Source organism: Sphaerodactylus townsendi, linkage group LG03 (genome assembly GCF_021028975.2).
Source record: "Sphaerodactylus townsendi isolate TG3544 linkage group LG03, MPM_Stown_v2.3, whole genome shotgun sequence".
NCBI lineage: Eukaryota > Metazoa > Chordata > Lepidosauria > Squamata > Sphaerodactylidae > Sphaerodactylus > Sphaerodactylus townsendi.
In genome coordinates this window covers 5,622,570-5,645,550 of record NC_059427.1, presented here as the reverse complement: position 1 = coordinate 5,645,550, position 22,981 = coordinate 5,622,570, and the positions used below count along the sequence as shown (strand labels likewise).

General features: G+C 48.6%; 2 protein-coding genes and 1 long non-coding RNA gene across 22 annotated transcripts in view; 1 reads left to right on the top strand and 2 right to left on the bottom strand.

Annotated features, from left to right (window-relative positions):
• LOC125428537 (zinc finger protein 436-like) overlaps nt 1–19,561 on the top strand; it is a 774,209-nt gene extending 754,648 nt beyond the window's left edge. For 18 of the 20 annotated variants that reach the window (XM_048488782.1, XM_048488781.1, XM_048488800.1 and 15 more), the window contains one exon: nt 18,243–19,561. In XM_048488782.1, the coding sequence (XP_048344739.1) occupies nt 18,243–18,504 (262 nt within the window). In that variant the 3' untranslated portion in view covers nt 18,505–19,561. The remainder of the gene's footprint in view (nt 1–18,242) is intronic. The other 2 variants (XM_048488784.1, XM_048488785.1) reach the window with 2 other exon arrangements.
• Nucleotides 1–22,981, bottom strand: part of LOC125428543 (zinc finger protein 883-like) — a 454,328-nt gene that overhangs the window by 411,915 nt on the left and 19,432 nt on the right. The gene's annotated exons all lie outside the window — the stretch shown is intronic.
• Nucleotides 10,270–22,884, bottom strand: LOC125428934. The gene is made up of 4 exons (XR_007243903.1): nt 22,624–22,884; nt 18,974–18,984; nt 13,587–13,590; nt 10,270–10,282 (listed from the first exon to the last, which is right to left on the bottom strand). It is a non-coding gene; the product is annotated as an uncharacterized LOC125428934 (long non-coding RNA).

Below are 22,981 nucleotides of genomic sequence, written 5' to 3'. Positions count from 1 at the left end.
TACAGTAACAGAGAAATTATTAATGCCCCGCCCCCGGAATGCCCGGCCACGCCCCTGTTGTGCCCCGCCTAGCTCCATTGGTGCTACGCCACTATTTGAATCCCACCACCATGGGAACCTGTTACTAAAATTTTTGGATCCCTCCACGGGTGACAATGTAAAAATGATAAAGGGTCTGGGGATCTATACTCTGATATTCTGTTATCACTGTGTAACCTCAGCTTGTGGGTTCTGTGGGACAGAACCTGGAATGAGTTGCAAAGAACCAAATTTAAACAACAAAATGGTTTACTTTTCTTTACAATTAACACTTTTAAAACATCAACATTTAACGTTACAATTCAAGGTCCTGTTCAGGTTGCATTTCAAGTCCTTCTATTTACAGTCTACTGATATTGCCAAGTCCAAATCTTCTTTGCAGAGTTGGCTGGCTCCCTGAAGACTCCAAGGGGCTTGATGTGAGCCAGGTTGCAACATGATGAAGGTCTCCCAGGAGAACTCTCACCCATTAACAACCACAAAAGAAAACCCTGAAACAATAAACTCCAACATTTACAACACAGCAAAACAACAACTACCTTCCCAGTAGTTCCCAACAATATTGAAATTACCTTAACAAGGTGTTAAGGGCTTATAGAAATCAAGGTCCGAGTCTGGTAGCCTTGTTCTTCTGCAAAAGAGCTCTTTCAGCCTCTCTGCTGCTCCGAGTCTCCACCCCTTACTGGGTCAACCCATTCTGGGCCAACCCATTCTGGGCATGGGGGTTACACAAACACACACACACAGATCCAAAAGCAAGATGTTACCACACACCCTACCCAGAGCAGAGGATTCAAAGAGACAAACGGCCAGAGCCCGTTTTGCAGAGGGGAAGATCAGGGCTCGGGGGTCCAACTCCCAGGGAGGGGCAGTCATCACCCGCTGTTCCCCAGTGGCCGTCTCTTCATCATAGGCTACTATGGCCAGTGAGCCCAAAATCCTAGAGGGGCCGCCCGGGAAGGGGGCGGGGCCTTCCTTGTTGCTCGCAGTGCAGCCGCTCTTTTCCAGTGAGTAAAGGGGGATCCCGGGGTGGGAGGGGGAGGAAGCGTTGCGGGGCTGGGAAATGCGGGGTGGGCGGAAGGGAGCGGCGGTCCGGGGTGGGCCCCGATCCAGGAGAGGTGAGATGCAGCCCCCTCCGTTCCTTGCAGAGCCCTTGTGAGTGATCGACATCTGCAGGGTGGGTGTGCAACCACCGGTCCCCTTGGGACCTCTCCCCCAGCAGGTTCTCCCCAGGGCGAGTGTTATTGGGGGAAGGGGGGAGGAATGAATGCCTAGCCCAGGGGTAGGGAAACCTGTGGCTCTCCAGATGTTCAGGAACTACAATTCCCATCAGCCCCAGTCAGCATGGCCAATTGGCCATGCTGGTAGGGGCTGATGGGAATTGTAGTTCCTGAACATCTGGAGTCAGCTGAGGACCCTAGCTCAGGGGTAGGGAACCTCCCGGCTCTCCAGATGTTCAGGAACTGATGGGTCCAATTACACCCCATCAGCTCCTCTGTCAGCTTGGCCAATTGGCCCAGTGCTGGTAGGGGCTGGATGGGAATTGTGGTTCCCTGAACATCTGAGAGCCGCAGGTTCCTACCCTACCCTCTAGCTCAGGGGTGAGGAACCTCCCGGCTCTCAGATGTTCCAGATGTTCAAGACTACAATTCCCATCAGCCTCTGTCCAGCTTCTGGCCAATTGGCCATGCTGGTAGGGGCTGATAAGAATTGTGTTCCTGAACATCCTGGAGAAAGCCGGCGAGGTTCCCTACTCCTAGCTACCCCTAGCCAGGGGAACCTCCCTGCTCTCAGATGCAATTCAGGAACTGAGCACAGTCCCATCAGCCTCCTGTCAGCATGGCCCAATTGGCCATGCTGAGTAGGGGCTGATGGGAGATCTGTAGTTCCTGAGAACATCTGAGAAGAAACAAGCAGGTTCCCCCTGCAATACCCTGGAGCTCCTAACTTCCCTTGCGCCTGGAAGGCAGACGAATAAGATGGGGAGGTAGATCTGGGGAAATGTGTGTGGAAATGAGACGCATTGAGACGGGGCGAGTCTGCAGAGGACGTCTGTAAAGGATTCAATGGTGTTGATGGTGAGGTAACCTTGAGTGCATTCCACAGCCCGGGCGATGGGCCAGATGCATCGGCGGAGACCTTATCTTTGCGCGGGAGATGAAGCCTCTGTTCCCATGGGAAGCAGGAAGGGGGGATGGGGGTGAAGCTGGTATTATAACCTGTGGCTTCTGGCGAAGTGTCATTCCTGCCACTGCGTGTATTTGAGCTTTCTAAGATGTCTTAATAAACGGACTTTTACTCCAAAAGCCTTTTATTTCTGCTTCTATGGAATTCCTTACATTGTGGCAGGAATCTTAATTCATCTATACTCCTGTGTAGTGGACCTCTTGTCTTGCGATGGCTTTTAAGCGTTAGATATGTTACTGGAAGGTCGCGCGTAGCCCCCCAAAGAGGACTCCGACCTTTCCTTCTTGGATCTGGAGGAACCAGCAGGAGAGCGAATACCGTGGTGGCTCTTTCCGTCCTAAATATCAACCCGCGAGTCTTCCTTTTACTCCGTTGGAGCGAGGGGCGTGGCAGCGACTCATAAGGGACTTCCATGCATGGATTTTAGAGCTAATCTATGGATCGAAGCCTGTGGACGGATCTCTACCCGTTCGTGTGGATTACAAACCTCAGATGCAACCTGTCATGGAGCGAGGCAGGCTTGACCACCTTTCATCGCGGCAACCCAGGAATCATTGAGCGATTCCCTGGACTGCAGATTTCCTGATGCTCCCAAAAGAACGCCCGTGGCATTGCAGCACTGAAAGCCCGTCCAAAGGACACGGGACGTAAACCTGGAATTGGGAGGGTATCCGTATCGCTTCCCAATCGACCGGACCCCTAATCCCGGGCCAGCAACGCGCACCTGAGGGTGCCTGAGGAGCCACCCGGTATTTCTGGCTTCTGGTGCTCTCCGATACCCTCGACAGCTTTCCGAACTGACGTAAGATTCCGTCGAAGAAGCCTGCCTTCCTCAGCGGATCGGTTTCCTCTCCCATCGAGAGAGGACTGGGATGAGGAAGTGGGGCGACTCGCGGGAGCGCCCAAGCGGCATGGAACCGGGAAGGAGCGCCAGCTATGGGAGGAGGAACGGCACATTTTGGTGCAGCAAGAGCGAAAACCTGCAGAGGACGGGAACGCTTAGCAGTAAAGAAGTCCAGGCTTCCGAGTTGGTTCGAGACCAAGGGCAGCTCCAACTACAATATGCCCAGAATGCGGTCCAGTCCATGACTGCAAAGTCCTGGAAGCGTTCAGACTGGATTTGCTTGACAACGCAGCGTTCAGAGCGTTTCTCTTCTGCGCGACAAAGTGAGCTCACTGAAGCTCCTTAAAGCGGAGACCCGAACTGGCTAAGTGGAGCGCAGAAAAGCTGCTTTGCATGCGCACCAAGATGCATTGGCACGCAGTGAGGAGAGGAGCTAGCTGGCGTTGGAGAGGGAACTAAAGAGGCAGCTTGAACCCGGAAGCCCCAAGTTGGAGTTTATGCAGTTACTGATCGCTGCGGTTAGGCCAGGGGGGCCGTATCTGGGTCCTGCCACCCAACCGCCAGCTGGCCCGGCCAGCGCCCGATTCCTGGCTCCCCGCTGCATAAACAGCTGCCTGCCCAACCTGCTCAACCCGGCGCCCAGCCACCTCCCCAGCAGAAGCCAGGCCGTCATTTAGCGGGGCTAACTATCGGCCTCCGATACCAGCCCGCTTTTGATGGGACTGCTTCCAAACTTCCTACTTTATCTTTGCAACTCAATGCCCACTTGGAAGACTATGATGATTTATACGGTCTGAGCGTGAAAAATCACGGGACATCGGGCTCAGTCCTGGATGGGGCAGCAACCCGACTGGTTAAATGAAACTATTTTTAGTTGCAGGATGAGGACTCTGCACAGTGCCCGCGATTCCTCCAAGCCTTAAGAGCGGCGCTTTCAAGATCCAAGCTGGCGAATGAAGCTATCCGCGCCATCAAAACCATCCAACAAGGCAACCGCCCGTTTGCAGATTTTGCCCGTGAATTTCGTGCGGCGGCTGCTTTCGTCCCTCCTGAGTGGCCTGAGCATGAAATCACGAATACTTCGTCAGATGCTGTGAATGACGAAGCTAAGTGAAGCGGTCTTTTTTAATTGGGTTCATCGTACCATTGCAGATTGGATCGAAGTTGGGGTCCCAAGTAGCGCCTCGTTTGGAATATGCTCGTCAAAGGAGGCGCCGCAGCCAGAACTACACTACTGTTATCCACCAAAGTCAAAGCCCAGCCGCCCCTGCAGGAAAAACCACCTCTGAGCGCCCGTCGCCGACTGGGATTGTCTCTTACTGCGGAGGGCCAGGTCATCCTAGCCGCCAACTGTCCTAAAGAAACCAAAACCAACCGGGCTCCAGCCTCGCAGCGCCTCCGTCTGCCAAACCACCACGCAGAGGTCAGGGCCGCCTCCCACTGGCCTCGTCTAAAACGGTTACCGAAGGCTGGGCGCACCCAGAGAGGAGGTGAAGCAGCTGGCTTCTGCCTTTCTTCAGCCCCCATGGACATGGGCCGACTCCTGACGCAGCGGTGAGTGAAGGCAGCCTCAATACTGTTCAAGCTGATTTCTGTAGCCAACCCCGCTAAAACACACTCGCGTTATAGCCTCGGCCCTTGTGGATTCCGGCTGCTCCATTGCTTAATGCACGGCCCCAGGTGAAGCGGGAGGGGCTAGAGTCTGGACTGAATTCCCCTGGCTAAGCCCATACCTTTCACTCCAAATGGGCTGGCAGCCACCGAGGAGCGAAGGACCCGGCCAGTACAAAACACAGCTGGTTCTCCTCCGTTCGCGCCCGACCATTGGGAGAAGATTAGTTTTATTTTGAAGCCGGTGGCTAAACACTCCCATAGTTTTGGGCATGTCGCGGTTATTGTTACATGAACCAAAATTCATTTGGAAAGAAAGAATCCTAGAATTCACTGGACCCTCCCTCACGGGGAACACATGAATTAAGGAAGAAATAGACGTCTCCTGACACATCCCCCCTCCTGGCTTCCTCAGTGAAGTTGCCTCCCGATCTTCTATTGAGCATCCCACACACTGCATATCATGATCTAGCAGAGTTTTTCAGGAACGGGAATGCGATCAGCTTGCCACTCCCACAGAGACATTAACTGACTGTAAAATTGTCATACAACCAGGGGCACAACTGCAAAGGGTAGAACCTACCGCATGAGTCCCAATGAGGAGAAGGAACTCCGTGCCTTTCTTAGACAAGAACCTTGCTTTCGCGGGTTCATGCGGTGAACTGCAATAACACACCACGCTGCTCCCCCCGCTTTTGTTTGTCAAAAAGAAAGATGGGTCTTCACGGCCTGCACAGATTATCGGAGGTCTCAATCACGGTCTCCCTGTCCAATGAAATATCCTTTGCCTTTGATCTCAAAGGACCTTTTTAGATGCTTTCGGCAAAGGGCGCATTTTACTAAATTGGACTTGAGAGAAACTTACCACAGAGTCAGAATTGCTGGAAGCTACTTATGAACACCTGATCATGCGTTTAACACGAAGTTTGGACAGTTTGAATATTTAATAATGCCATTGGGGTTGAGTGGGGCCCCAGAGCACATGGCCCTTATCAACGAAGTTCTCCATGATTTACTGTACTAAAAGGAGTTGTTGTATATTTAGATAGCGCTTTTAATTTACTCACAAAACCATAGAAGAGCATGAAATGTTAGTTCGAGAGAGGTATTGAAAGCGGCTTTGCTTGATAACTCTCTCTTTAAACTCTCAAATGCTGTTTCCATCAGACTTCAGTGACTATTTGGGTTACCGGATCTAGCCTGAGGGCTTAAAAATGGATCCTGCTAAAATTGGCCGCAGTCCTCCAAATGGCCTGTGCCCCCACCAACCGCAAAGAACCTCCAGTCATTTCTTGGTTTTGCTAATTTCTATCGTGACTTTATACCCCAATTCGCTGAACTAACTCCTCCCTCTCACAGACCTCTTACGCACTATGGTAGAATTGGGATCCACTGTCCATAAACCGGGGCCCCCCTTTCCTGGTCTGCTGGAGGAAATGTGTCAAACAACCTTTCAACTGTTAAAATCTGCTTTTACCACTGAACCTATCCTAAAGCTAACCCTGACCCAGATCTCCCGTTTGTGGTTCACGCGTGGATGCTTCCGGACAAAGCACTTGCCCAGGGCAGCCCTGTTGTGCCAGAAAAAATAATAAAGATGGTAGGCTGGTTCCGTTATTGCTTATTTGTCTAAAAAGTTCTCTGGTACCAGACTCACAACTGGACTGGCGGAGACCGAAAGAGACTGCGATATCAAAGTAGCACTCCTCCACTTAAAGCCACTGGCTGGAGGGGGCTAAAGCACCTTTCAAATTTAGTGGGACTCATAAAAACCTGGCAGCTCTTTCCACCCCCCCCCCTCAAGATGTCCACAAACAACTACTGTTGGGCGATTTCTTTTTCTCGTTTCTCTTTACAGTCCATTTTTCCCCGGGAAAACCAACAAACTGGTTGACGCTAATAATCTCGCGCCTACCGAGGGTGGAGCTGCCTTACGGAGACATTACTCTCCCACGCGACTGTTCTTTCCCACACAGTTGGGGTTGGCTGTCACCCGATCTCAAAGCGTCCGCCTCCCTCCTCCACCCCCCCCCATTCCCAGTTCCCTGTCTCTCCTTTCCTCGCGGGAACTGGAGGAAGGCGGGGAGCTGCGAACCTCCAACGGCTTCGAAGGAGACTCCCACCAATTGCGTTTGGAGAATGGAGTTTGGCGGAGGGGAATGTTAGTGATGCCCCCCCCCTCGCCAAGCAGGTTCTTGAGGCTTGCCACGCATGCCCGTTCAGCTGGACATTTTGGCTTCTTTGAAAACTCTGCATTTTAGCCGCCCGGCAGTTTCTGGTGGCGCTGCAATGTATAAAGACATTAAGGCATACATTAAAGCGCTGCTTTCGGTTTGCTGCAGAAGCCAAGACCATTCCGAAAGCCCTATGGACTGTTGAAACCTCTCCCGGTAGCCTCCCAGCCCTTAAGGGAGGTCATCTCTTAAGTGGACTTTTATTACAGACTTGCCCGAAAGTTGTGGCAACACAATGGTTTATGGGTGGTGGTAGACTTGTTATCTAAGCAAGTTTCCATTTTATCTCCATGTGCTTCCCATCCCCTCGGCTCTAAGTTGGCTTACGGCTGTTTGATCAACATGTTTACTAGTCTCCATTCCGCCCCGTTAAAGGTGGTCTCCGACCATTTTAATTCATCTCAAAGTTTTGGAAAGCGTTTTAGGGTTGTTGGGGCAGCCCGGCTGTCGCCGTCACTTCCTACGCACGTTCAAAGTGGCGGTGAGACGGAGAGGAACGAACAGAACCCTAGAGCAGTATTTACGTTGTTACACCAACTACCACCAAGACAATTGGTGCGAGCTTATTCCGGTTCTTGAATACGCCTATAACAATGCGTGTTCATAGTAGTACAAAGAAAACCCCTTTGAAATTGTGTCTGATGCTCCTTTTCCCGCACCGAATTGCCGCAACTACCGCAGCTGGCGGTTAGATTTAGAATTTCATATCAATGGATTTCATCCCTAGTCAGAGGATGGAAGTCGGTCGAGACCGCCCTTTACAACAAACAAAAAGGACTCCCAAAACTGCAGGCGGATAAACGCATTTCAGTTCCCTCTGGTGTGGGTCATTCCTGGGTGTATTTATCTACAAAAAATCTTAAGAGGCGTGCATAAATTTCCAAACTTGGCAAGAGATTTGTGGGACCTTTTCAGATTACTAGAGTGATTAATGATGTCACTGCCCGTTTAGATTTGCCTAACTCTCTTAGTAACATCCATCCCAAGGTCTTCCGTTTCAGCTGTCTGGCTCAAGGAAACCGCTTCCCGATGCCTGTAGCGACCGGCGGAGAGGCCCCCACCGACTATTATTGATGGCCACAAACACTCACGAAATTGACGCTTATCCTGGACTCTGCAGCTTTAATCGCATGGCGGCTTGCAATATTTAGTTTCTTGGGTGCAGGATATTCCCTCTGGGTGCATAACTCAGGTTTATTCGAAAACATTGAAGCCCCCACCCTTATGTGCTGCTTTCCACCCGGCTTTTTCGACAAAACCTGGGGGGAAGGGGTCTTCTTCTTTAGAGGGAGGCAGGAGTGTAAAAGGATCTCAATGGTGTTGATGGTAGAGGTAACCTTGGAGTTACATCTCCACAGCCCGGGTGAGGCCAGATGCGGCATGGAGCCTTATCTTTCTTGTGAGGAGGATGAAGCCTTTTCTGTTCCATGGGAAGCAGGAAGGGGGGATGGGGTGACTGGTATTATAACCTGTGCTTCTGGCGGGAAGTGTCATTCCTGCCACTGCGTGTATTTGAGCTTTCTAAGATGTCTTAATAAACGGACTTTTACTCCAAAAGCCTTTTATTTCTGCTTCTATGGAATTCCTTACAACGTCCCTGCATTCCGGAGGGCAGAGCCCCGAGCAGAGAGCAAATAGCTCCGAGGGGGCAAGAGGAGACTCTCCGGAGGAGGGGAGCGCGGGGGAGACGTCAGTGTCCCTAAATGGTTTACCCCATCCCCATTAAAACAGAAAAAAAACCATTTTATTTCCTAGACGGGGCGGGGGGCGGGGGGTGGCAGACATATAGTACATTGCAGTTAAAGGGAGATAGTCCGCAGTCCTAGATATGCACTGGGGGGGGGGGGCTTTTCCTGCCCCCCCTTTACATGCGAAGGTTTCATTCTTCCCGGTTGGTGCAGGAATGGTTGGGAGGGGTCTCATGAGCTGAAAGGGGCTGGTGGGGGGCGGGGTGGGGAGAAATGTAGCACCAGGACCCAAATCACAGAGAAAGGAAGGGGAGCAATAAATGGGGAGAAAAGCCCCCTTCTCCCCCACCCAGTTCACACACCCCTTCCTGTGCCAGAGCCATTTTGTGTGCCAAAGAAAGAAGAACCAGGGAATTGAAAACCCAGGAGATAGGCATGAATAGAAAAGGGATCTTCTAGCCCAGGGGTAGGGAACCTTTAACACTCAAAGAGCCATTTGGACCCGTTTTCCACGGGAAAAGAAAACACTTGGAGCCGCAAATAATTTTTGACATTTAAAATAAAGATAACACTGTATATATTGGGGTTTTTTTACCTTTTACTCAGCTCATTCTGAGCGCATGGATCGTCTGCCCTGCTGCCTGCAGAGGCGGAGCAAGAGATGAAGACCAGCAACAAGCCTTGCCCGGCCGCCCGAGCCGAGCGCCAGCCCGCTCCAATGGGGCGGGCGAGAGGGGAAGCCCGTGGCGCAGCCTCGCCGACTGCCGGGAAAGCGCCCACCCCTGCTGCCTGCAGGGCAGGCAAGGATGAAGCCGGCAGCTCGGCCTCACCGGCCGCCGGGAAAGCGCCCGCCCCACTTCAACGGGGCAGGAGAGAGGGGAAGCCCGCGGCACGGCCGGCCGTGGGCAATTGGTGCGCCCGCCCTGCAGGATGAAGCCAGCAGCTCGGCCTCGCCGGCCGCTGGGAAAGTGCCCGCCCCGCTCCAATGGGGCGGGCGAGAGGGGAAGCCCGCGGCACAGCCCTGCCGGCCGTGGGCAGTTGGTGCGCTTGCCCTGCTGCCTTCAGGGCGGGCAAGGATGGGGCCAGCGGCTTGGCTCATGGAGCCGCAGTGCAAGGGCAGAAGAGCCACATGCGGCTCTCGAGCCGCAGGTTCCCTACCCCTGTTCTAGCCGCTTTACGCTAGGGAGGGGGCTGATGGATCAAGACTGAGGAGGGACAGGAGATTTGGGGGGAACCCCCCCCCCAACTCCTTAAGGCCCCTCTGCTTCTGTGCAGCCTGGCCCTGTCAGGCTTTTCCTTGCCCCACCTCAGGATTTTAAGAAATACATCCCTGACCTTTGCGCATTTGATAAGGGAGATCCCCCTCCAATCCCATTGGCATTTCTCTCCATAGCAAGACTTGGTGACATCAGTGTTTGACCTGATTCATACAAACAGAGATAGGGGCACAACATTTCTGCTTGAAGTGCTACCTTTCTACATGTGGGGAATTTTCTGTGAATCAAATAGACATTTGGCGTTACTAACCTGAGGGTTGGAATCTCCCATCTGTCTCTCTGAACCAGACAATCCTGATTTGTGGCTGTGGATATGATTCATAATTTGATAGTAAACCTGAAGTGATCTAGCAGAAAAATAGTGAGGATCCGTGATTTAGAACTCCTTTTTTTTTTTTTGCACTGTAGCGGCACCACGAAGCATAGGATTCATAATTATTTTTGGTGCAGTGTATGGATATGGACATAACATGTAATGTGAAGGTGAATTTGGGATTACCCAATGCAAAAAGCCTGATAATCTGTGAGGATCTCTGCTTTGAACTCATGTCTTTGTACCGTAGTGGTGCCACAAAGCAGTGGGTGTTGGGTTTTTGTGGTGCAGTCTGTGCCTATGAACATAACCAGTGGTTAGAGGGTGAATTTTGGGAATTATAAGGCAAAGATTAGAGGACTCCATGAGGATCTGTGCTTTGAAATTATGTTTTTGCATCATAGCAGTGCCGTGAAACAGTGGATGCCTGATTTTGGTGGTGCTACCTATAGGCAAAGACATGATCTACATTATTATTATTATTATTATTATTATTATTATTATTATTATTATTATTATTATTATTATTATTATTATTATTATTATACACATAACAACACAGCACAAGTGTCTGGAATTCATCTCTGAATATCGAGTCCTTCCCAAGGACCTAGGATATTAGAGGTATTTGCGTAGAATATGTGCAGTTATTTATTATTATTATTTATTTAATTTGTATACCGCCCGATCCCCGAAGGGCTCCAGTTCCTAGAAGTGCTGCTTTCTGCAGCATGTGGACTGATGTTCTGTCCAAGTTTCTGTCCAGTTATTTATTATTATTATTTATTTAATTTGTATACTTCCCCGATCCCCGAAGGGCTTCAGTTCCTAGAAGTGCTGCTTTCTGCAGCATGTGGACTGATGTTCTGTCCAAGTTTAGGCTTTCCAGATGTTTTTCAAGATTTCTTAGGATTCCTCCTAGAGCACCGACTACTAGTGGGATTATTTTTATTATTATTATCATCATCATCATCATCATCATCATTATTAATTCAATTTATTAGCCCGCCCTACCCCCAAAGGGCTCAAGGCGGTTTACAAGCAACCAAACACAATACATTGCAACTAAAACAATCAAATAATCCCAATTAAAACAATAAATACAATAAAAATAGTAGCAGCAATAAAAACACATAACAGTGACTTTCTTTTACTTTAGTGTTAAAATCATATGATTTCATGAGCATCCATTTAAATTAATCTAGATCTGACTTTCATCTAATCCCCTTTTGTGCCCAACTGAGATGTGGCATTTTTGTAATCTTTTCGGTTCCGATTTGATTTAAATAGGTGCTACACTTGGCCTTAGAGTTGCGGGACTGGACATGAAAAACAGTTCCTTATCCCCCGCCCCCAGAAAAAACCTTCAAAGTAATCATAGCCATGCTAGTAGCATCTTTAAAGAGGCAGAGACATTTATCTTTCCTGAGCAAATAGGCATGAGGTGGGTATAAAAGGTCGGTATATAAGATTGCAAAATGATATTACAAACCACAAGAGGCATGCTTTTTTTTCTGATCCACTGTGTCTCTCCATTCACTTTTGTTTTCCTAGCCGCACATTGCTGTCTGTCTCCCATCCCATCCCATCCAAGCTGGGAGTGGTGTTGAATTCTGGGAGAGAACTATGCCAGAGATCTGGGATCAGGAGCCTCTGAACTCAGAAGTATTTTGCCAACTCTTCCAGCAATTGCGCTACTGTGAAGCCAGTGCACCCCGAGAGGTTTGCAGCCAGCTCCATGGACTTTGCAACCACTGGCTGAAGCCAGAGAGGCACTCCAAGAAGCAGATCCTGGACCTGGTGATGAAATGCAGTGCCCCATGAAATGCAGTGCTGGGTCAGAGGATGTGGGCCGGAGACCAGTTCCCAAGCGGTGGCCCTGGCCGAGGGTTTCCTCCTGAGTCAGGCAGAGGAGAAGAGGCAGGCAGAACAGGTGAGGGCTTGTCTTTTCAGGTATGTCTGCTTCAGGCAACGATATCTAACCTATTAAAGTTTCCTGCCTGATATTTGTCCAAGTGTTAATAATCCAAATGGGAAATTTTGGACACTGCTTTAGGAGCCACTTCTTCTAGGGAAATTGTTATCCTTCCAGATAATTTGCCAATGTTGAAGGAAACCCTACCAGGTCTTCTGATAGAAAGGTGCAGAGTTGGGGTGGGTGGGCAGGATGCATTCCTTGGTTTCCTCCATTCCATCTCTTATCCATCTCCCTTGCTGCTGTTTCAGGTGGGAGATCCATCTGTGAAGATGAGAGCTGAGTTCTCTGGGATAGAAAGAAGTCCACTGGAAGAAGGGCAGACTGCCCAGTCTCAGGAGCATGTCCAAGATGCCCTTTCAGATGGTAAGAATTTATTGTGCCTGGATGGGATTGAGGCATTTTCAGGCCTATTTGGCCTTTGAGGGAAGATTTGCTGGGGTGAGAGCAGGGCCCTTTCTTGGCCTCTTTTGGCCTTTGGAGCTCCAGGTTTGAAACTTCATGGAGGTTTTGTGGTTGAAACTTAGAAGGGCAGGGTTTGGAGAGAGGAGAGGCCACAGCCGAATACAGTGCCATAGATTCCACTCTACAAAGTAGCCATTTTTTCTAGGGGGACAGATCACTGTTATCTGAAGTTGTAATTCCAGGAGATCAGCAACTCCCACCTGGAGATTGGCAGCCCTAGGCCTGTCAGCTACCTCTGGATGACTTGATACGACCCAACTTGCATGACTAAACTAGGCAATTTCATTTTCATCTCCCTCTTCTTCTTGCACCATCCTGGACTCAAGGGCATCTGCAAGGGCTGAGCCAGTGGCAGAATAGCATGGCTGGGATTTTGGTCTGATTCAGCAGAGGTGCTCTTATGTTTTGGAGTTCCAGAGTTCACAAAACAAGTTTTAACTATCAGAGTGGTCTGAAACATATCAGAGACATTTATAGCCCCCTGAGACTGGTGAGTTCATAGTGCGTCTCTTACACCTCTCCCACAACTTACTACAAAATGGGACCAGTGTTGTACCACTAATGGGGACATGCATGCCATTTTGTCACATGGGGGGGAGCACCGGGCACCCCCCACCCAATGAAACAGCTTGCACCGAAGCTGCACGTTGCAGCGCCCTGCCCCCCTCCTGGGTTCCCTGCAGACCAGCTTCTTCCCTCCCCAGGCCCTGGGAAGAGCAGAAGCTGGTCTTCAGGGAGGTGGGGGATGGGGCTCCATGGCAGGTGGTGGCAGTGCCCACTTGGACTGCCCACCACAGCACCCTGCCCTCCAGTCCTCTCTGCAGGCTGGCCTCCCCCCACATGAGCCCTGACCGCCCCCGGCCTCCCAACTGGCTCTCGTAAGTGGGGCACGGGCAGGCATGGGGGCATGGACCCTGGGAGCCATTTAGACCTGGTACACCACTCAATGGGACAATTCTTTTTGAGGGTAAATAGGACAAGGTTTCACAGGGAATGGGTGTGTGTGGAGCTCATTTCATATAAGCAAACAGAACAGAAAGTGTAGGCTATTCCCCTTTCTTCCCCTTTTGTTTCCCTCACAGGCAAGGAAGAGTCAGTGTTGATCCATTTTCTTTGCAGTGGTGTGGAAACAGCTGCTTCACCTTTAGTCAAGGTAACAGAGGTAAGCATGAAAGGGGGGCAGCCTGAGTCCTCCCTCTTTTCTCCTGCAGTTAGGGCTGAGGGGCCTAGACAAGAAGCCCTGAATACCACTCCTTATGCACATATCAAGCTCTCTTATCAGGCACCCTCCTAGAATGGCCCCTTCCAGAGTGTTTTCTCTGCCTGGCACGATCTCTGACTAGGGACTCAGGCATGCTTTTTCTTTCAGACTCTGGTTTCCTTTGAGGAGGTGGCCGTGTATTTCAGTGAGGCAGAGTGGGCCTTGCTGGATCCAGATCAAAGAGCTCTCTACTTGGAAGTTATGCTGGAGAATTACAAGAGTGTGGCCTTTCTGGGTAAGGATTTTTCATCAGTTGCAAAAGCCCAAGCTGATGTCTGTGGGATAATGCATGGCTCAAAAACTTTTTAATTTTTAAAAATAATTTTTCAGTAATAACAAAGAGAACAGCAAACAAATATTTTCTTGTTTACAGTTCTAAACACTAAAAGAACCTACAGGGTAATAAATATAATCTTAAAATATAATTCAGTAACCCTGGATTGTGTGGTGACGACTCACATCCAATCCCCAACGAGGCTCCCGAGCATGAGCACAGGAATGCTTCAAAAGCTGACTGACTTCAAAAGCACATGCTGGCTGCCTTCCCCCCTGAGAGGGGCAATTACAAAGAGAAGCCCCCACCCAATCCCTGACGAGGCTCCAGCTGGCCGCCTTTCCCCCTAATGAGAGGCTGTGTGAGTATGCTGGGGGAGGGAGAGGCATTCAGTTAGTCTGCAGCTATGTGTGCTGTAAAAAAAAATATTACTATTAATCAGTGGGTCTCTCTCATCCCCCCCCCACTTCAAACTCTGCAGCTGTTTTGTCTTTATTTAGTCTCACACTTCTGCCAGTATTTCAGATAACTAAATATAGGTTGGGGTGTTGTGTGGTTTCCAGGCTGAATGGCCGTGTTCTAGTAGCATTTTCTCCTGACGTTTCGCCTGCATCTGTGGCTGGCATCTTCAGAGAATCTGTTGGTAGTAAAGCAAGTGGAGTATATATACCTGTGGAATGTCCGGGGTGGGAGAAAGAACTATTTGCATTAGTTAAAAGTGTTAAAGGTGCTATGCAGATGCCCTCACTAATTGATTATACAACTTCAGTGTTATATACATTTGCTGAAATGGGTGGATTTCACAACACATGCAAACTACACTTGCAGATTGCACCTTTAACACTTTTATCCAATGCAAATCAATGTTACATGAGCCGGAAAGTAATCCGGAAAACCCACAACCCCCTTGAGGGTAATATTTTTTCTTCACTTGCCTCATTCTTGACTTTTTGCACAGATAAAATTAGATTCTCTTCCAAACATTTATAACACATCACTGTAAGTTCACCTGGGCCATTTCATCCTCTGAAGAACTTCCTTTTCTATGAAAGTCCAAGAAAAAGAGGCTCCACTTTCCCTGTATTTCTTTTTCCACATTTGTAATTCTATGTTGAGGCCTACATTGCTACTTGTTCCTTTTTGAGGCCTCGAGGATGTGGGTTAACAGCTAAAATAATATTCAGTGTGGCTGGGCAGAGCAACCCAAACCACCTGGTTTTTGTAGTGCAACAGATTCCAGGGTTGTGGCTATCATCCAAGCCAAAGAGGGTGTTCTGCCTGAGGTTAATGCAGGATTGAAAACCCCTCAGAAAGACTGTCTGTTGCAAAGCATTAAAATATTCTTGTCCCCAGATGGAATTATGGTCATCTCCTCTCAGGGTGATATGGAATGGATATGTCCCCATGAGCTGGTTGGGATTGAGGATCGGGTTTACTTTTTTCCTTTTCTGTGTGTGTGCGCGCGCGTGCGTGCGTGCACGAAAGGAACCAGGAATATAAGAGAGACTATGATAGAAACAGGCAAAATTCTTACATCCGAAGAAAGGCTGGAGAGTTTCCCAAATGGTCCCAAGATAGTATTTTTTTCCAGATGAGCTGGATGTGAGTATGCTGCATAGTAATGGCAAAGGAATAAGCAAGGAACAGATATGGAGGGCTTCTGCTTGACTTCTTAGCAGGGGCGTAATGACCATTGGGCAAGGTGGGCAGCTTGTGGGGGGCATAAAAATGCAGGATTCGTTTTGGGGTATTTTTAGTGGTTTTCCATTTTTGGCCTGCAGGGGGCACAGTTTTTAAGCTAGTGGCACCGAATTTTCGGTGTATCACCAGGAGACTGTCCTTATGCTACCCCCCAAGTTTGGTGAGGTTTGGTTCAGGGAGTCCAAAGTTATGAACTCCCAAAGGGGGTGCCCCATCCCCCATTGTTTCCAATGGGAGCTAATAGGAGATGGGGGCTACAGTTTTGAGGGTCCATAACTTTGGCCCCCCAGGCCAGGCTTGCACCAAGCCTGGGGGGTATCATTAAGGAAGTCTCCTGATTAATTCATATGAAAAGTTTGAGACTGTGCCTTCAGAAATGTCCCCCCCCCCCCCCCAGCCTGCAACTCCCATTGACAGCAATGCAGAAAATTCAATGCAGAACAAAGATTCTTGGGCAAATTTCTGGGATGTTCCTGCAGGGGGTGCATTTTTGGACGTATCAGCACCAAAATTTCAGGGTATCATCTGGAGACTGCCATGATGGCACCCCCCAAGTTTGGTTCAGGCAGTCAAAAGTTATTGGACCCTCAAAAGGGTAGCCCCCATCTCCTTAGCAAAGAGTGCAGTGGCGTAGGGGGTTAAGAGCTCGTGTATCTAATCTGGAGGAACCGGGTTTGATTCCCAGCTCTGCCACCTGAGCTGTGGAGGCTTATCTGGGGAATTCAGATTAGCCTGTGCACTCCCACACACGCCAGCTGGGTGACCTTGGGCTAGTCATAGCTTCTCGGAGCTCTCTCAGCCCCACCTACCTCACAGGGTGTTTGTTGTGAGGGGGGAAGGGCAAGGAGATTGTAAGCCCCTTTAAGTCTCCTGCAGGAGAGAAAGGGGGGAATATAAATCCAAACTCTTCTTCTTCTTCAATGCACACAGGAAATAGTCACAGAAATGTTCTGCATGTGGATTGAACTTCAAGGGAAGATCAGACTTCTTTGTCTCTATTTTTATTCCAGCAGGAGGCGAACAGCAGAATGATTTGGATGAGGAAATGCACAGTGGAAAGAAGACCCATAAATCTTTGGAGTGTGGAAAGAATTTCCCTTGCAGAGCAGAGTTCCTAAAGCATCAAAGAACCCATACAGAAGAGAAACCTTATAGCTGCTCCGACTGTGTCAAGAGCTTCCCACAGAAATCAGATCTTCAGCACCAAAGGATTGATTCAGAAGAGAAGCCATTAATCTGTTTAGAGAGTGGAATGATCATCTCTGATGTAGGAAAGGGTAAAGAACATATTCTGAAGAACAACATAATGAAGATACACAAATGCTTTCTGTGTGGAAAGTACTTCAAATGCAGATTGGAGTTCCTTTTGAACAAAATTATACACAGGGGGGAGAAGTCTTTAGAATGCTCAGAGTGTGGAAAGAGATTAAGTGAAAGTGGCAGTCTTCAACATCATCAAAAGACCCACATTGTGGAGAAACCATTTGAATGCTCAGAGTGTGGAAAGAGATTTTGTCATAAAAGCAGTCTTCACACACATATAAAAACCCATATGGGGGAACCTTTTGAATGCTCAGAGTGTGGAAAGAGATTCAGTGGAAGTGGCAGTCTTCAACGTCATCAAAGGACCCACATGGGGGAGAAACAATTTGAATGCTCTGAGTGTGGAAGAAGATTCAGTCGCAGTGACAGTCTTCAACAACATCAAAGAACCCACACAGGAGAGAAATCTTTTGAGTGCTCAGAGTGTGGAAAGAGATTCACTCACAGTTGCAGTCTTCAAAAGCATCAAAGAATTCACACAGGGGAGAAACCTTTTGAATGCTCAGTGTGTGGAAAGAGATTCAGTTGGAGTAGCAATCTTCACACACATATAAGAACCCATACGGGAGAGAAACCTTTTGATTGCTTAGAGTGTGGAAAAAGATTCAGTGAAAGTGGAAGTCTTCAGGAACATCTAAGAACCCACACAGGTGAGAGACCTTTTGAATGCTCCAAGTGTGGAAAGAAATTCAGTCAGGGTAGAAATCTTCAACGGCACCTAAGAACTCACACCAATGAGCAACTTTATGAATGCTCAGAGTGTGGAAAGAGATTCAGTCACAGTAGTAGTCTTCAACGTCATCAAAGGACCCAGAAGGGGGAGAAACCATTTGAATGCCCTGAGTGTGGAAGGAGATTCAGTTGCAGTGACAGTCTTCAACAACATCAAAGAACCCACATGGGGGAGAAACCTTTTGAGTGTTCAGATTGTGGAAAGAGATTCAATCAGCGTAGTGCTCTTCAACACCACCTAAGAACTCACACAAACAAGCAACTTTTTGAATGTTTTGAGTGTGGAAAGAGATTCAGTTGCAGTGGCAATCTTCACAGTCATCAAAGAACCCACACAGGGGAGAAACCTTTTGAATGTTCAGAGTGTGGAAAGAGATTCCGTTACAACAGCAATCTTCATGCACACATAAGAACCCATACAGGGGAGAAACCTTTTGAATGCTCAGAGTGTGGAAAGAGATTCAGTTGTAGTGGCAATCTTCATAGCCATCAGAGAACCCACACAGGGAAAAACGTTTTGAATGTTCAGAGTGTGGAAAGAGATTCAGTTGGAGTGGCAGTCTTCCAAGGCATCAAATAGCCCACACAGGGGAGAGACCTTTTGAATGCTTAAAGTGTGGGAAAAGATTCAGTGTGAGCAGCAGTCTGGCACAACATCCAAGAACACACATATAGGATAAGCTTTTGGATAAACATTAACTTTTACATAGAGAAGTGGGCTTCTGTTTTAATGTGCCCCTTCCCAGAAGGGCATTAACTGGAGAATTCTCCAGTTACAACCTTCTGTATTTTACACAACTAAATTTACATATAAATGTAAAAAAATGTGTTATCAGCAAGACACAAAATTCAACACGGAATACTTAAGTTAAAAAAATACCCAATATTCCCATCCCAGTTTCCACAAGCTCACGCCTCACATAATGGCAAGCTTATCCTGCTTGTGAGTTCTTGGATGTTGTGTTCCAAGATGTTGTGTGAGTTCAAAATCACAGCTTCACAAATTACTGCAGAACTGTAACTAAAGAGGAAGTCTTTTCTGAGGCCACCACCTCCGTCACTGTCAGACAGCTAATTCCATCAGATGGACAATCAGATTCTGAGGCAGTTGCCTTAACAAAACTCTTAATGTTGTTAGAAGTGAAGGACTTTATGCTGTTTCCTGCCTCAATGACGGAGAAGGACTTATTAGTCCTGACACTTACTGAGTCAGATAGCTAGAGGGGGTCAAGACTCTGGCACCTTTTTCTGCCACTCTGCCGCTATCCCTTTGATGTGTAGATTGCTACTCTCAGGGAAGTTCCTTCCTTCCTGCTGCTTCTCCTCTCACCACCATTCTTACACACGCCTTCCATCTTGCACCATGTGTGCAGAATGATGCAGACAGCATCTCTCACCATACAGCTAGATAGATTAGAATGGAGAATCTATCTCTTCAGTTTTCTATCCAGAATGGAGTTCACTAATAAAGACTCCTCTTATTAGTTAGAAACTACGAATTGACTCCCAAGTATTCTTTATTGCCAGTGCATGCCTGGGGAAGCTCTGCTGTATTTTGCTTCCATTCACTCTGCTTGTAATACAAAGGTATCTCTTACCAGAGAGAATTACTAATAAATGTAGCCTCAGGATTGTAAATATTAAGTCAATGAGCAGGAAATTTGGTTTGCATTATCTGAAAATCTTGCATCTGCTTCGCCTAGAAATCAATTCCCATGCTGTCTTCACTGACAGGAGCCCTGGGTGGCCTTACTCCCAGAACCCATGCTATCTGTCCAACTGGTACTTGCTTTCCTTTGGTGTTCTGCCAGATCATTCCTCCGACTTGCAGATAGAAATCTCCTGAGCTGATGGCAAGCCAACATCTCCCTGCTGCTTCCATAGCCGCTATCACTTTTTCTTTCCTCCTCAGAGGTCTCTGACCCACTCCAAATATTAAGCATGATTGGGTTCCCCAGCACAATTATCTGCTGAAGCCCCACTCCAAACTCAGATTTTGCACCGGGCTCCATTTTCCCTAGCTACGCCTCTGCTCGGAGGGGAGGGCAGAAGGGACTGCCAGCTGCTGGCTGGGAGCCCAGCAAGTGTGGGGAGGGGCAGGGGAGTCTGCCGTCCCTGGCTTCGGAGAGCTGCTTTTATAAGCACTGAGGGCAGGGCTTGGGGCATAGCCCCCCCCAATCCCCACATAAAAAAATCTATACCTACGTCCCTGCACTGCAGCAACCTTTCAGATGAACCCCTGAAGCAACATGAGAAGAAAAAGTTATGGGCAGGGTAGAGCCATGCACCATGAAGCTTGTTTGGCTTTCATTCACATCTGGGGGGAGAGGAACACCTCCCCCACCCCAGATAAAGCCACAGCCTAGAACCAACTGTCCTCTTGAGAGGAAGCAAAGCAATACAACGTATGGCTGGGAAATGCTTTATATATGTGGTTCAAGCCAGTGAGCGCAGCCAGAAGTTTTTCTGCATCCTCCTTTCTTAAAGAACAGAAGATGGTATTTTCCCGGTATATATACAGGGATTACTTTGCATCCAGTGACTCCAGATTACCTCTCTTCTAATCTTCTGTACTTCAGGATCCCTCAGACTCTCAAACAAAAGAAAAACTGATGGAAAAGGGAATCAAATCCTGCTTTCCCTTTTCTGCATTTTGCAGAGAAAATGGAGTGAGGGTTACTGTGTAAACAGATGCACCCTATGGAAAGGTTAAGCAAGGAGGAGGCCCCTGTTGCCCTGTGCAGAGAATCAGTATAGGGAAGGAGGAAATTCCTAGAGTGGCATCAACAAAGAGGACCGCCTGATTTACCACAGCCACTTCAGGCTCCTTTGTGCCACATCAGTGGGGAGTTGTCAGTGCGGGCAGGTGAGGGGCGGAGGCGGCAGTGCTAGGGTAGTTTTAAAGAAACAGGTAAGTGATCAAGTGATCTTTTGCAAAATAGCTCCCTGGTTGTGAGAGTGGGACAGTCACATTTGGGGTGCTTGACTTTCAAGACATATACAGGTTATTGAAGGAGCAACAATGCCATAAATTATCAGTATTAAAATTTAAATCAAGGCAGAGGCGTTAGGAGAGCACAAAATAGCCAATGAATATCCTCAGAAATACCCAGTAAATAGTGCTCAGCATGCCATAAAACAGCTTAAAAGATGAAACCCTAAGTTACAACCTGGATAAAATGAAATGTTTTGGCCTGGTGAAAAGATGCTGTGGCAGCCTCCAAGAAAGCTTCCAGGGCGAGGGTCATTCCATGGATGAGGAACCACCACTGAAAATGTTCAATCTCTGCTTCCTACCTACTGCCCTACAAGGGACCACAGAGAGCAGTACTTAGAGGGGAGAATTTAAAATGGAGGGGCTGAAGTGCCATTTGCCTGGGTCACGTGGGGGGAGGGTGCATTTTGCAGCTTGCCCACCCTGCTCTCACTCCTGCCACTGCCACCGATCCCACTTGTTTGCCTGCTGCAACCGCTTGCCGGCCTGCCCCGCTTGCCACTTGCCTGCCCGCCCCACTTGCTTGCCTCACTCACCACTGCCACCACTCTCCTGTCCCACTCACTCGTCTGCTGTGCTTGCACCGCTAACTCACCCACCCAATCGCTTGCCTACTCCGCTCATCCCGGCCTCCCTTCTGTGCCTGAACCAGCATTCCTGCTGTGGGGGGAGGGCATGACGAAGGGGTGGGGTGGATAGAACTTCCCACCTCTCTCTCCCTGGGCAGCAGGGGGCACAATTTTAGTTCTCACCCTGGGCACTATTTTAAGTAGGTCTGACATTGGGAGGCAGCAAGTAATGTACTGGTTAGAATGTCAGACTGCATCTGGGAGATACAGGTTCGACGCAGGTTCGAAACCTTACCATGCTACAGAAACTGGCTGTGTGATCTTGGGCCAGCACACTCTCACTCTGACATGCCTTATAGGGTTGTTGTGAGGATAAATCGAAGGAGGGGAGAATGTAACAAACTACCACTGCAGAGAAAAGTAGGGTATAAATGATATTTAAACCATTAAATAAGGAAGAGAGCAGAATTTCAAGAGAAATGAAGCAAAAAGGCTTTCTAGAAGGATCGTCCACTGCTTAATAAATGTTTGGGTAAACATTTCCCTTTCCCAGAAGGGAAAGAGGATCCTGACTCCTGCAAACACATTTATTCCCCTAAAGATTCCTGTAGCATTCTCCAACCAGAGAAAACCACATAAGAGTAGGATGCCAATTTACTGACTCATTGCTCAGGATTGGGGAGCAGTAGGAGGGGCAGATTTTGGGGTGGGGAGAGCATTTACTTCACTTGATTATGAAAACTCTGTGAATATTCAGTAAAGAGCAGATAGCAACATGTCAGAAGGGAAAGAGGATCCTGGCTCCTGCAAATGTATTTATTCCCATCTTTTCCTGCTCCACCCCCCCTCCCATCTTCCCACAGATTAGAACAAAAACGTGTGAGTAGCTTTGTTATGGTGTTCTGAGTGTCTCAAGGGCAAGAGATGGTCTTCTGCCTGAAGCCTCCTTCCGGAGATCCACGGTGAGGTTGCCTACTTAACTACCGGTATGTTACCAGCACAGTGATTGAACAAAAAAGGTGCATTAACATAAGGCAGATATGTGGCAGGATGGTCCTCTTGGCCCATGTGTGACCTTGAGCCCTAACCAGACACCAGCAGAGACACTGTCTGGACTCTCAAAGTCCAACAGAACATTGCAGACTGCAAAGCATAGGGGACAAGAGAGAACCCTTGGGTACCTTGTGGCATGTGTCAAGCAAGGGTTCCTTAGCTCCACTTTAGGGACCCTCCAGCCAGATAGGACTGGAACCCCCAGAGTATGATGCCTCCAATTACCATCTTGGCACAGAAGTATACCACCGTCTAAGTTATTAACAGAGAGTCAAAAGGGACACACTCCCCTTCCTCTTATGTCCCACAACACGTCTTCCCTCACAGTCACTGAAGCAGTTGCAGCTCCAAACCCGCCTGAAACTCATGCATGGAGAAGGAACACACATCCAGCTTTTGAAACCTAGGGACTGATGTCACTTTCCTTTGTGTTAGATGTT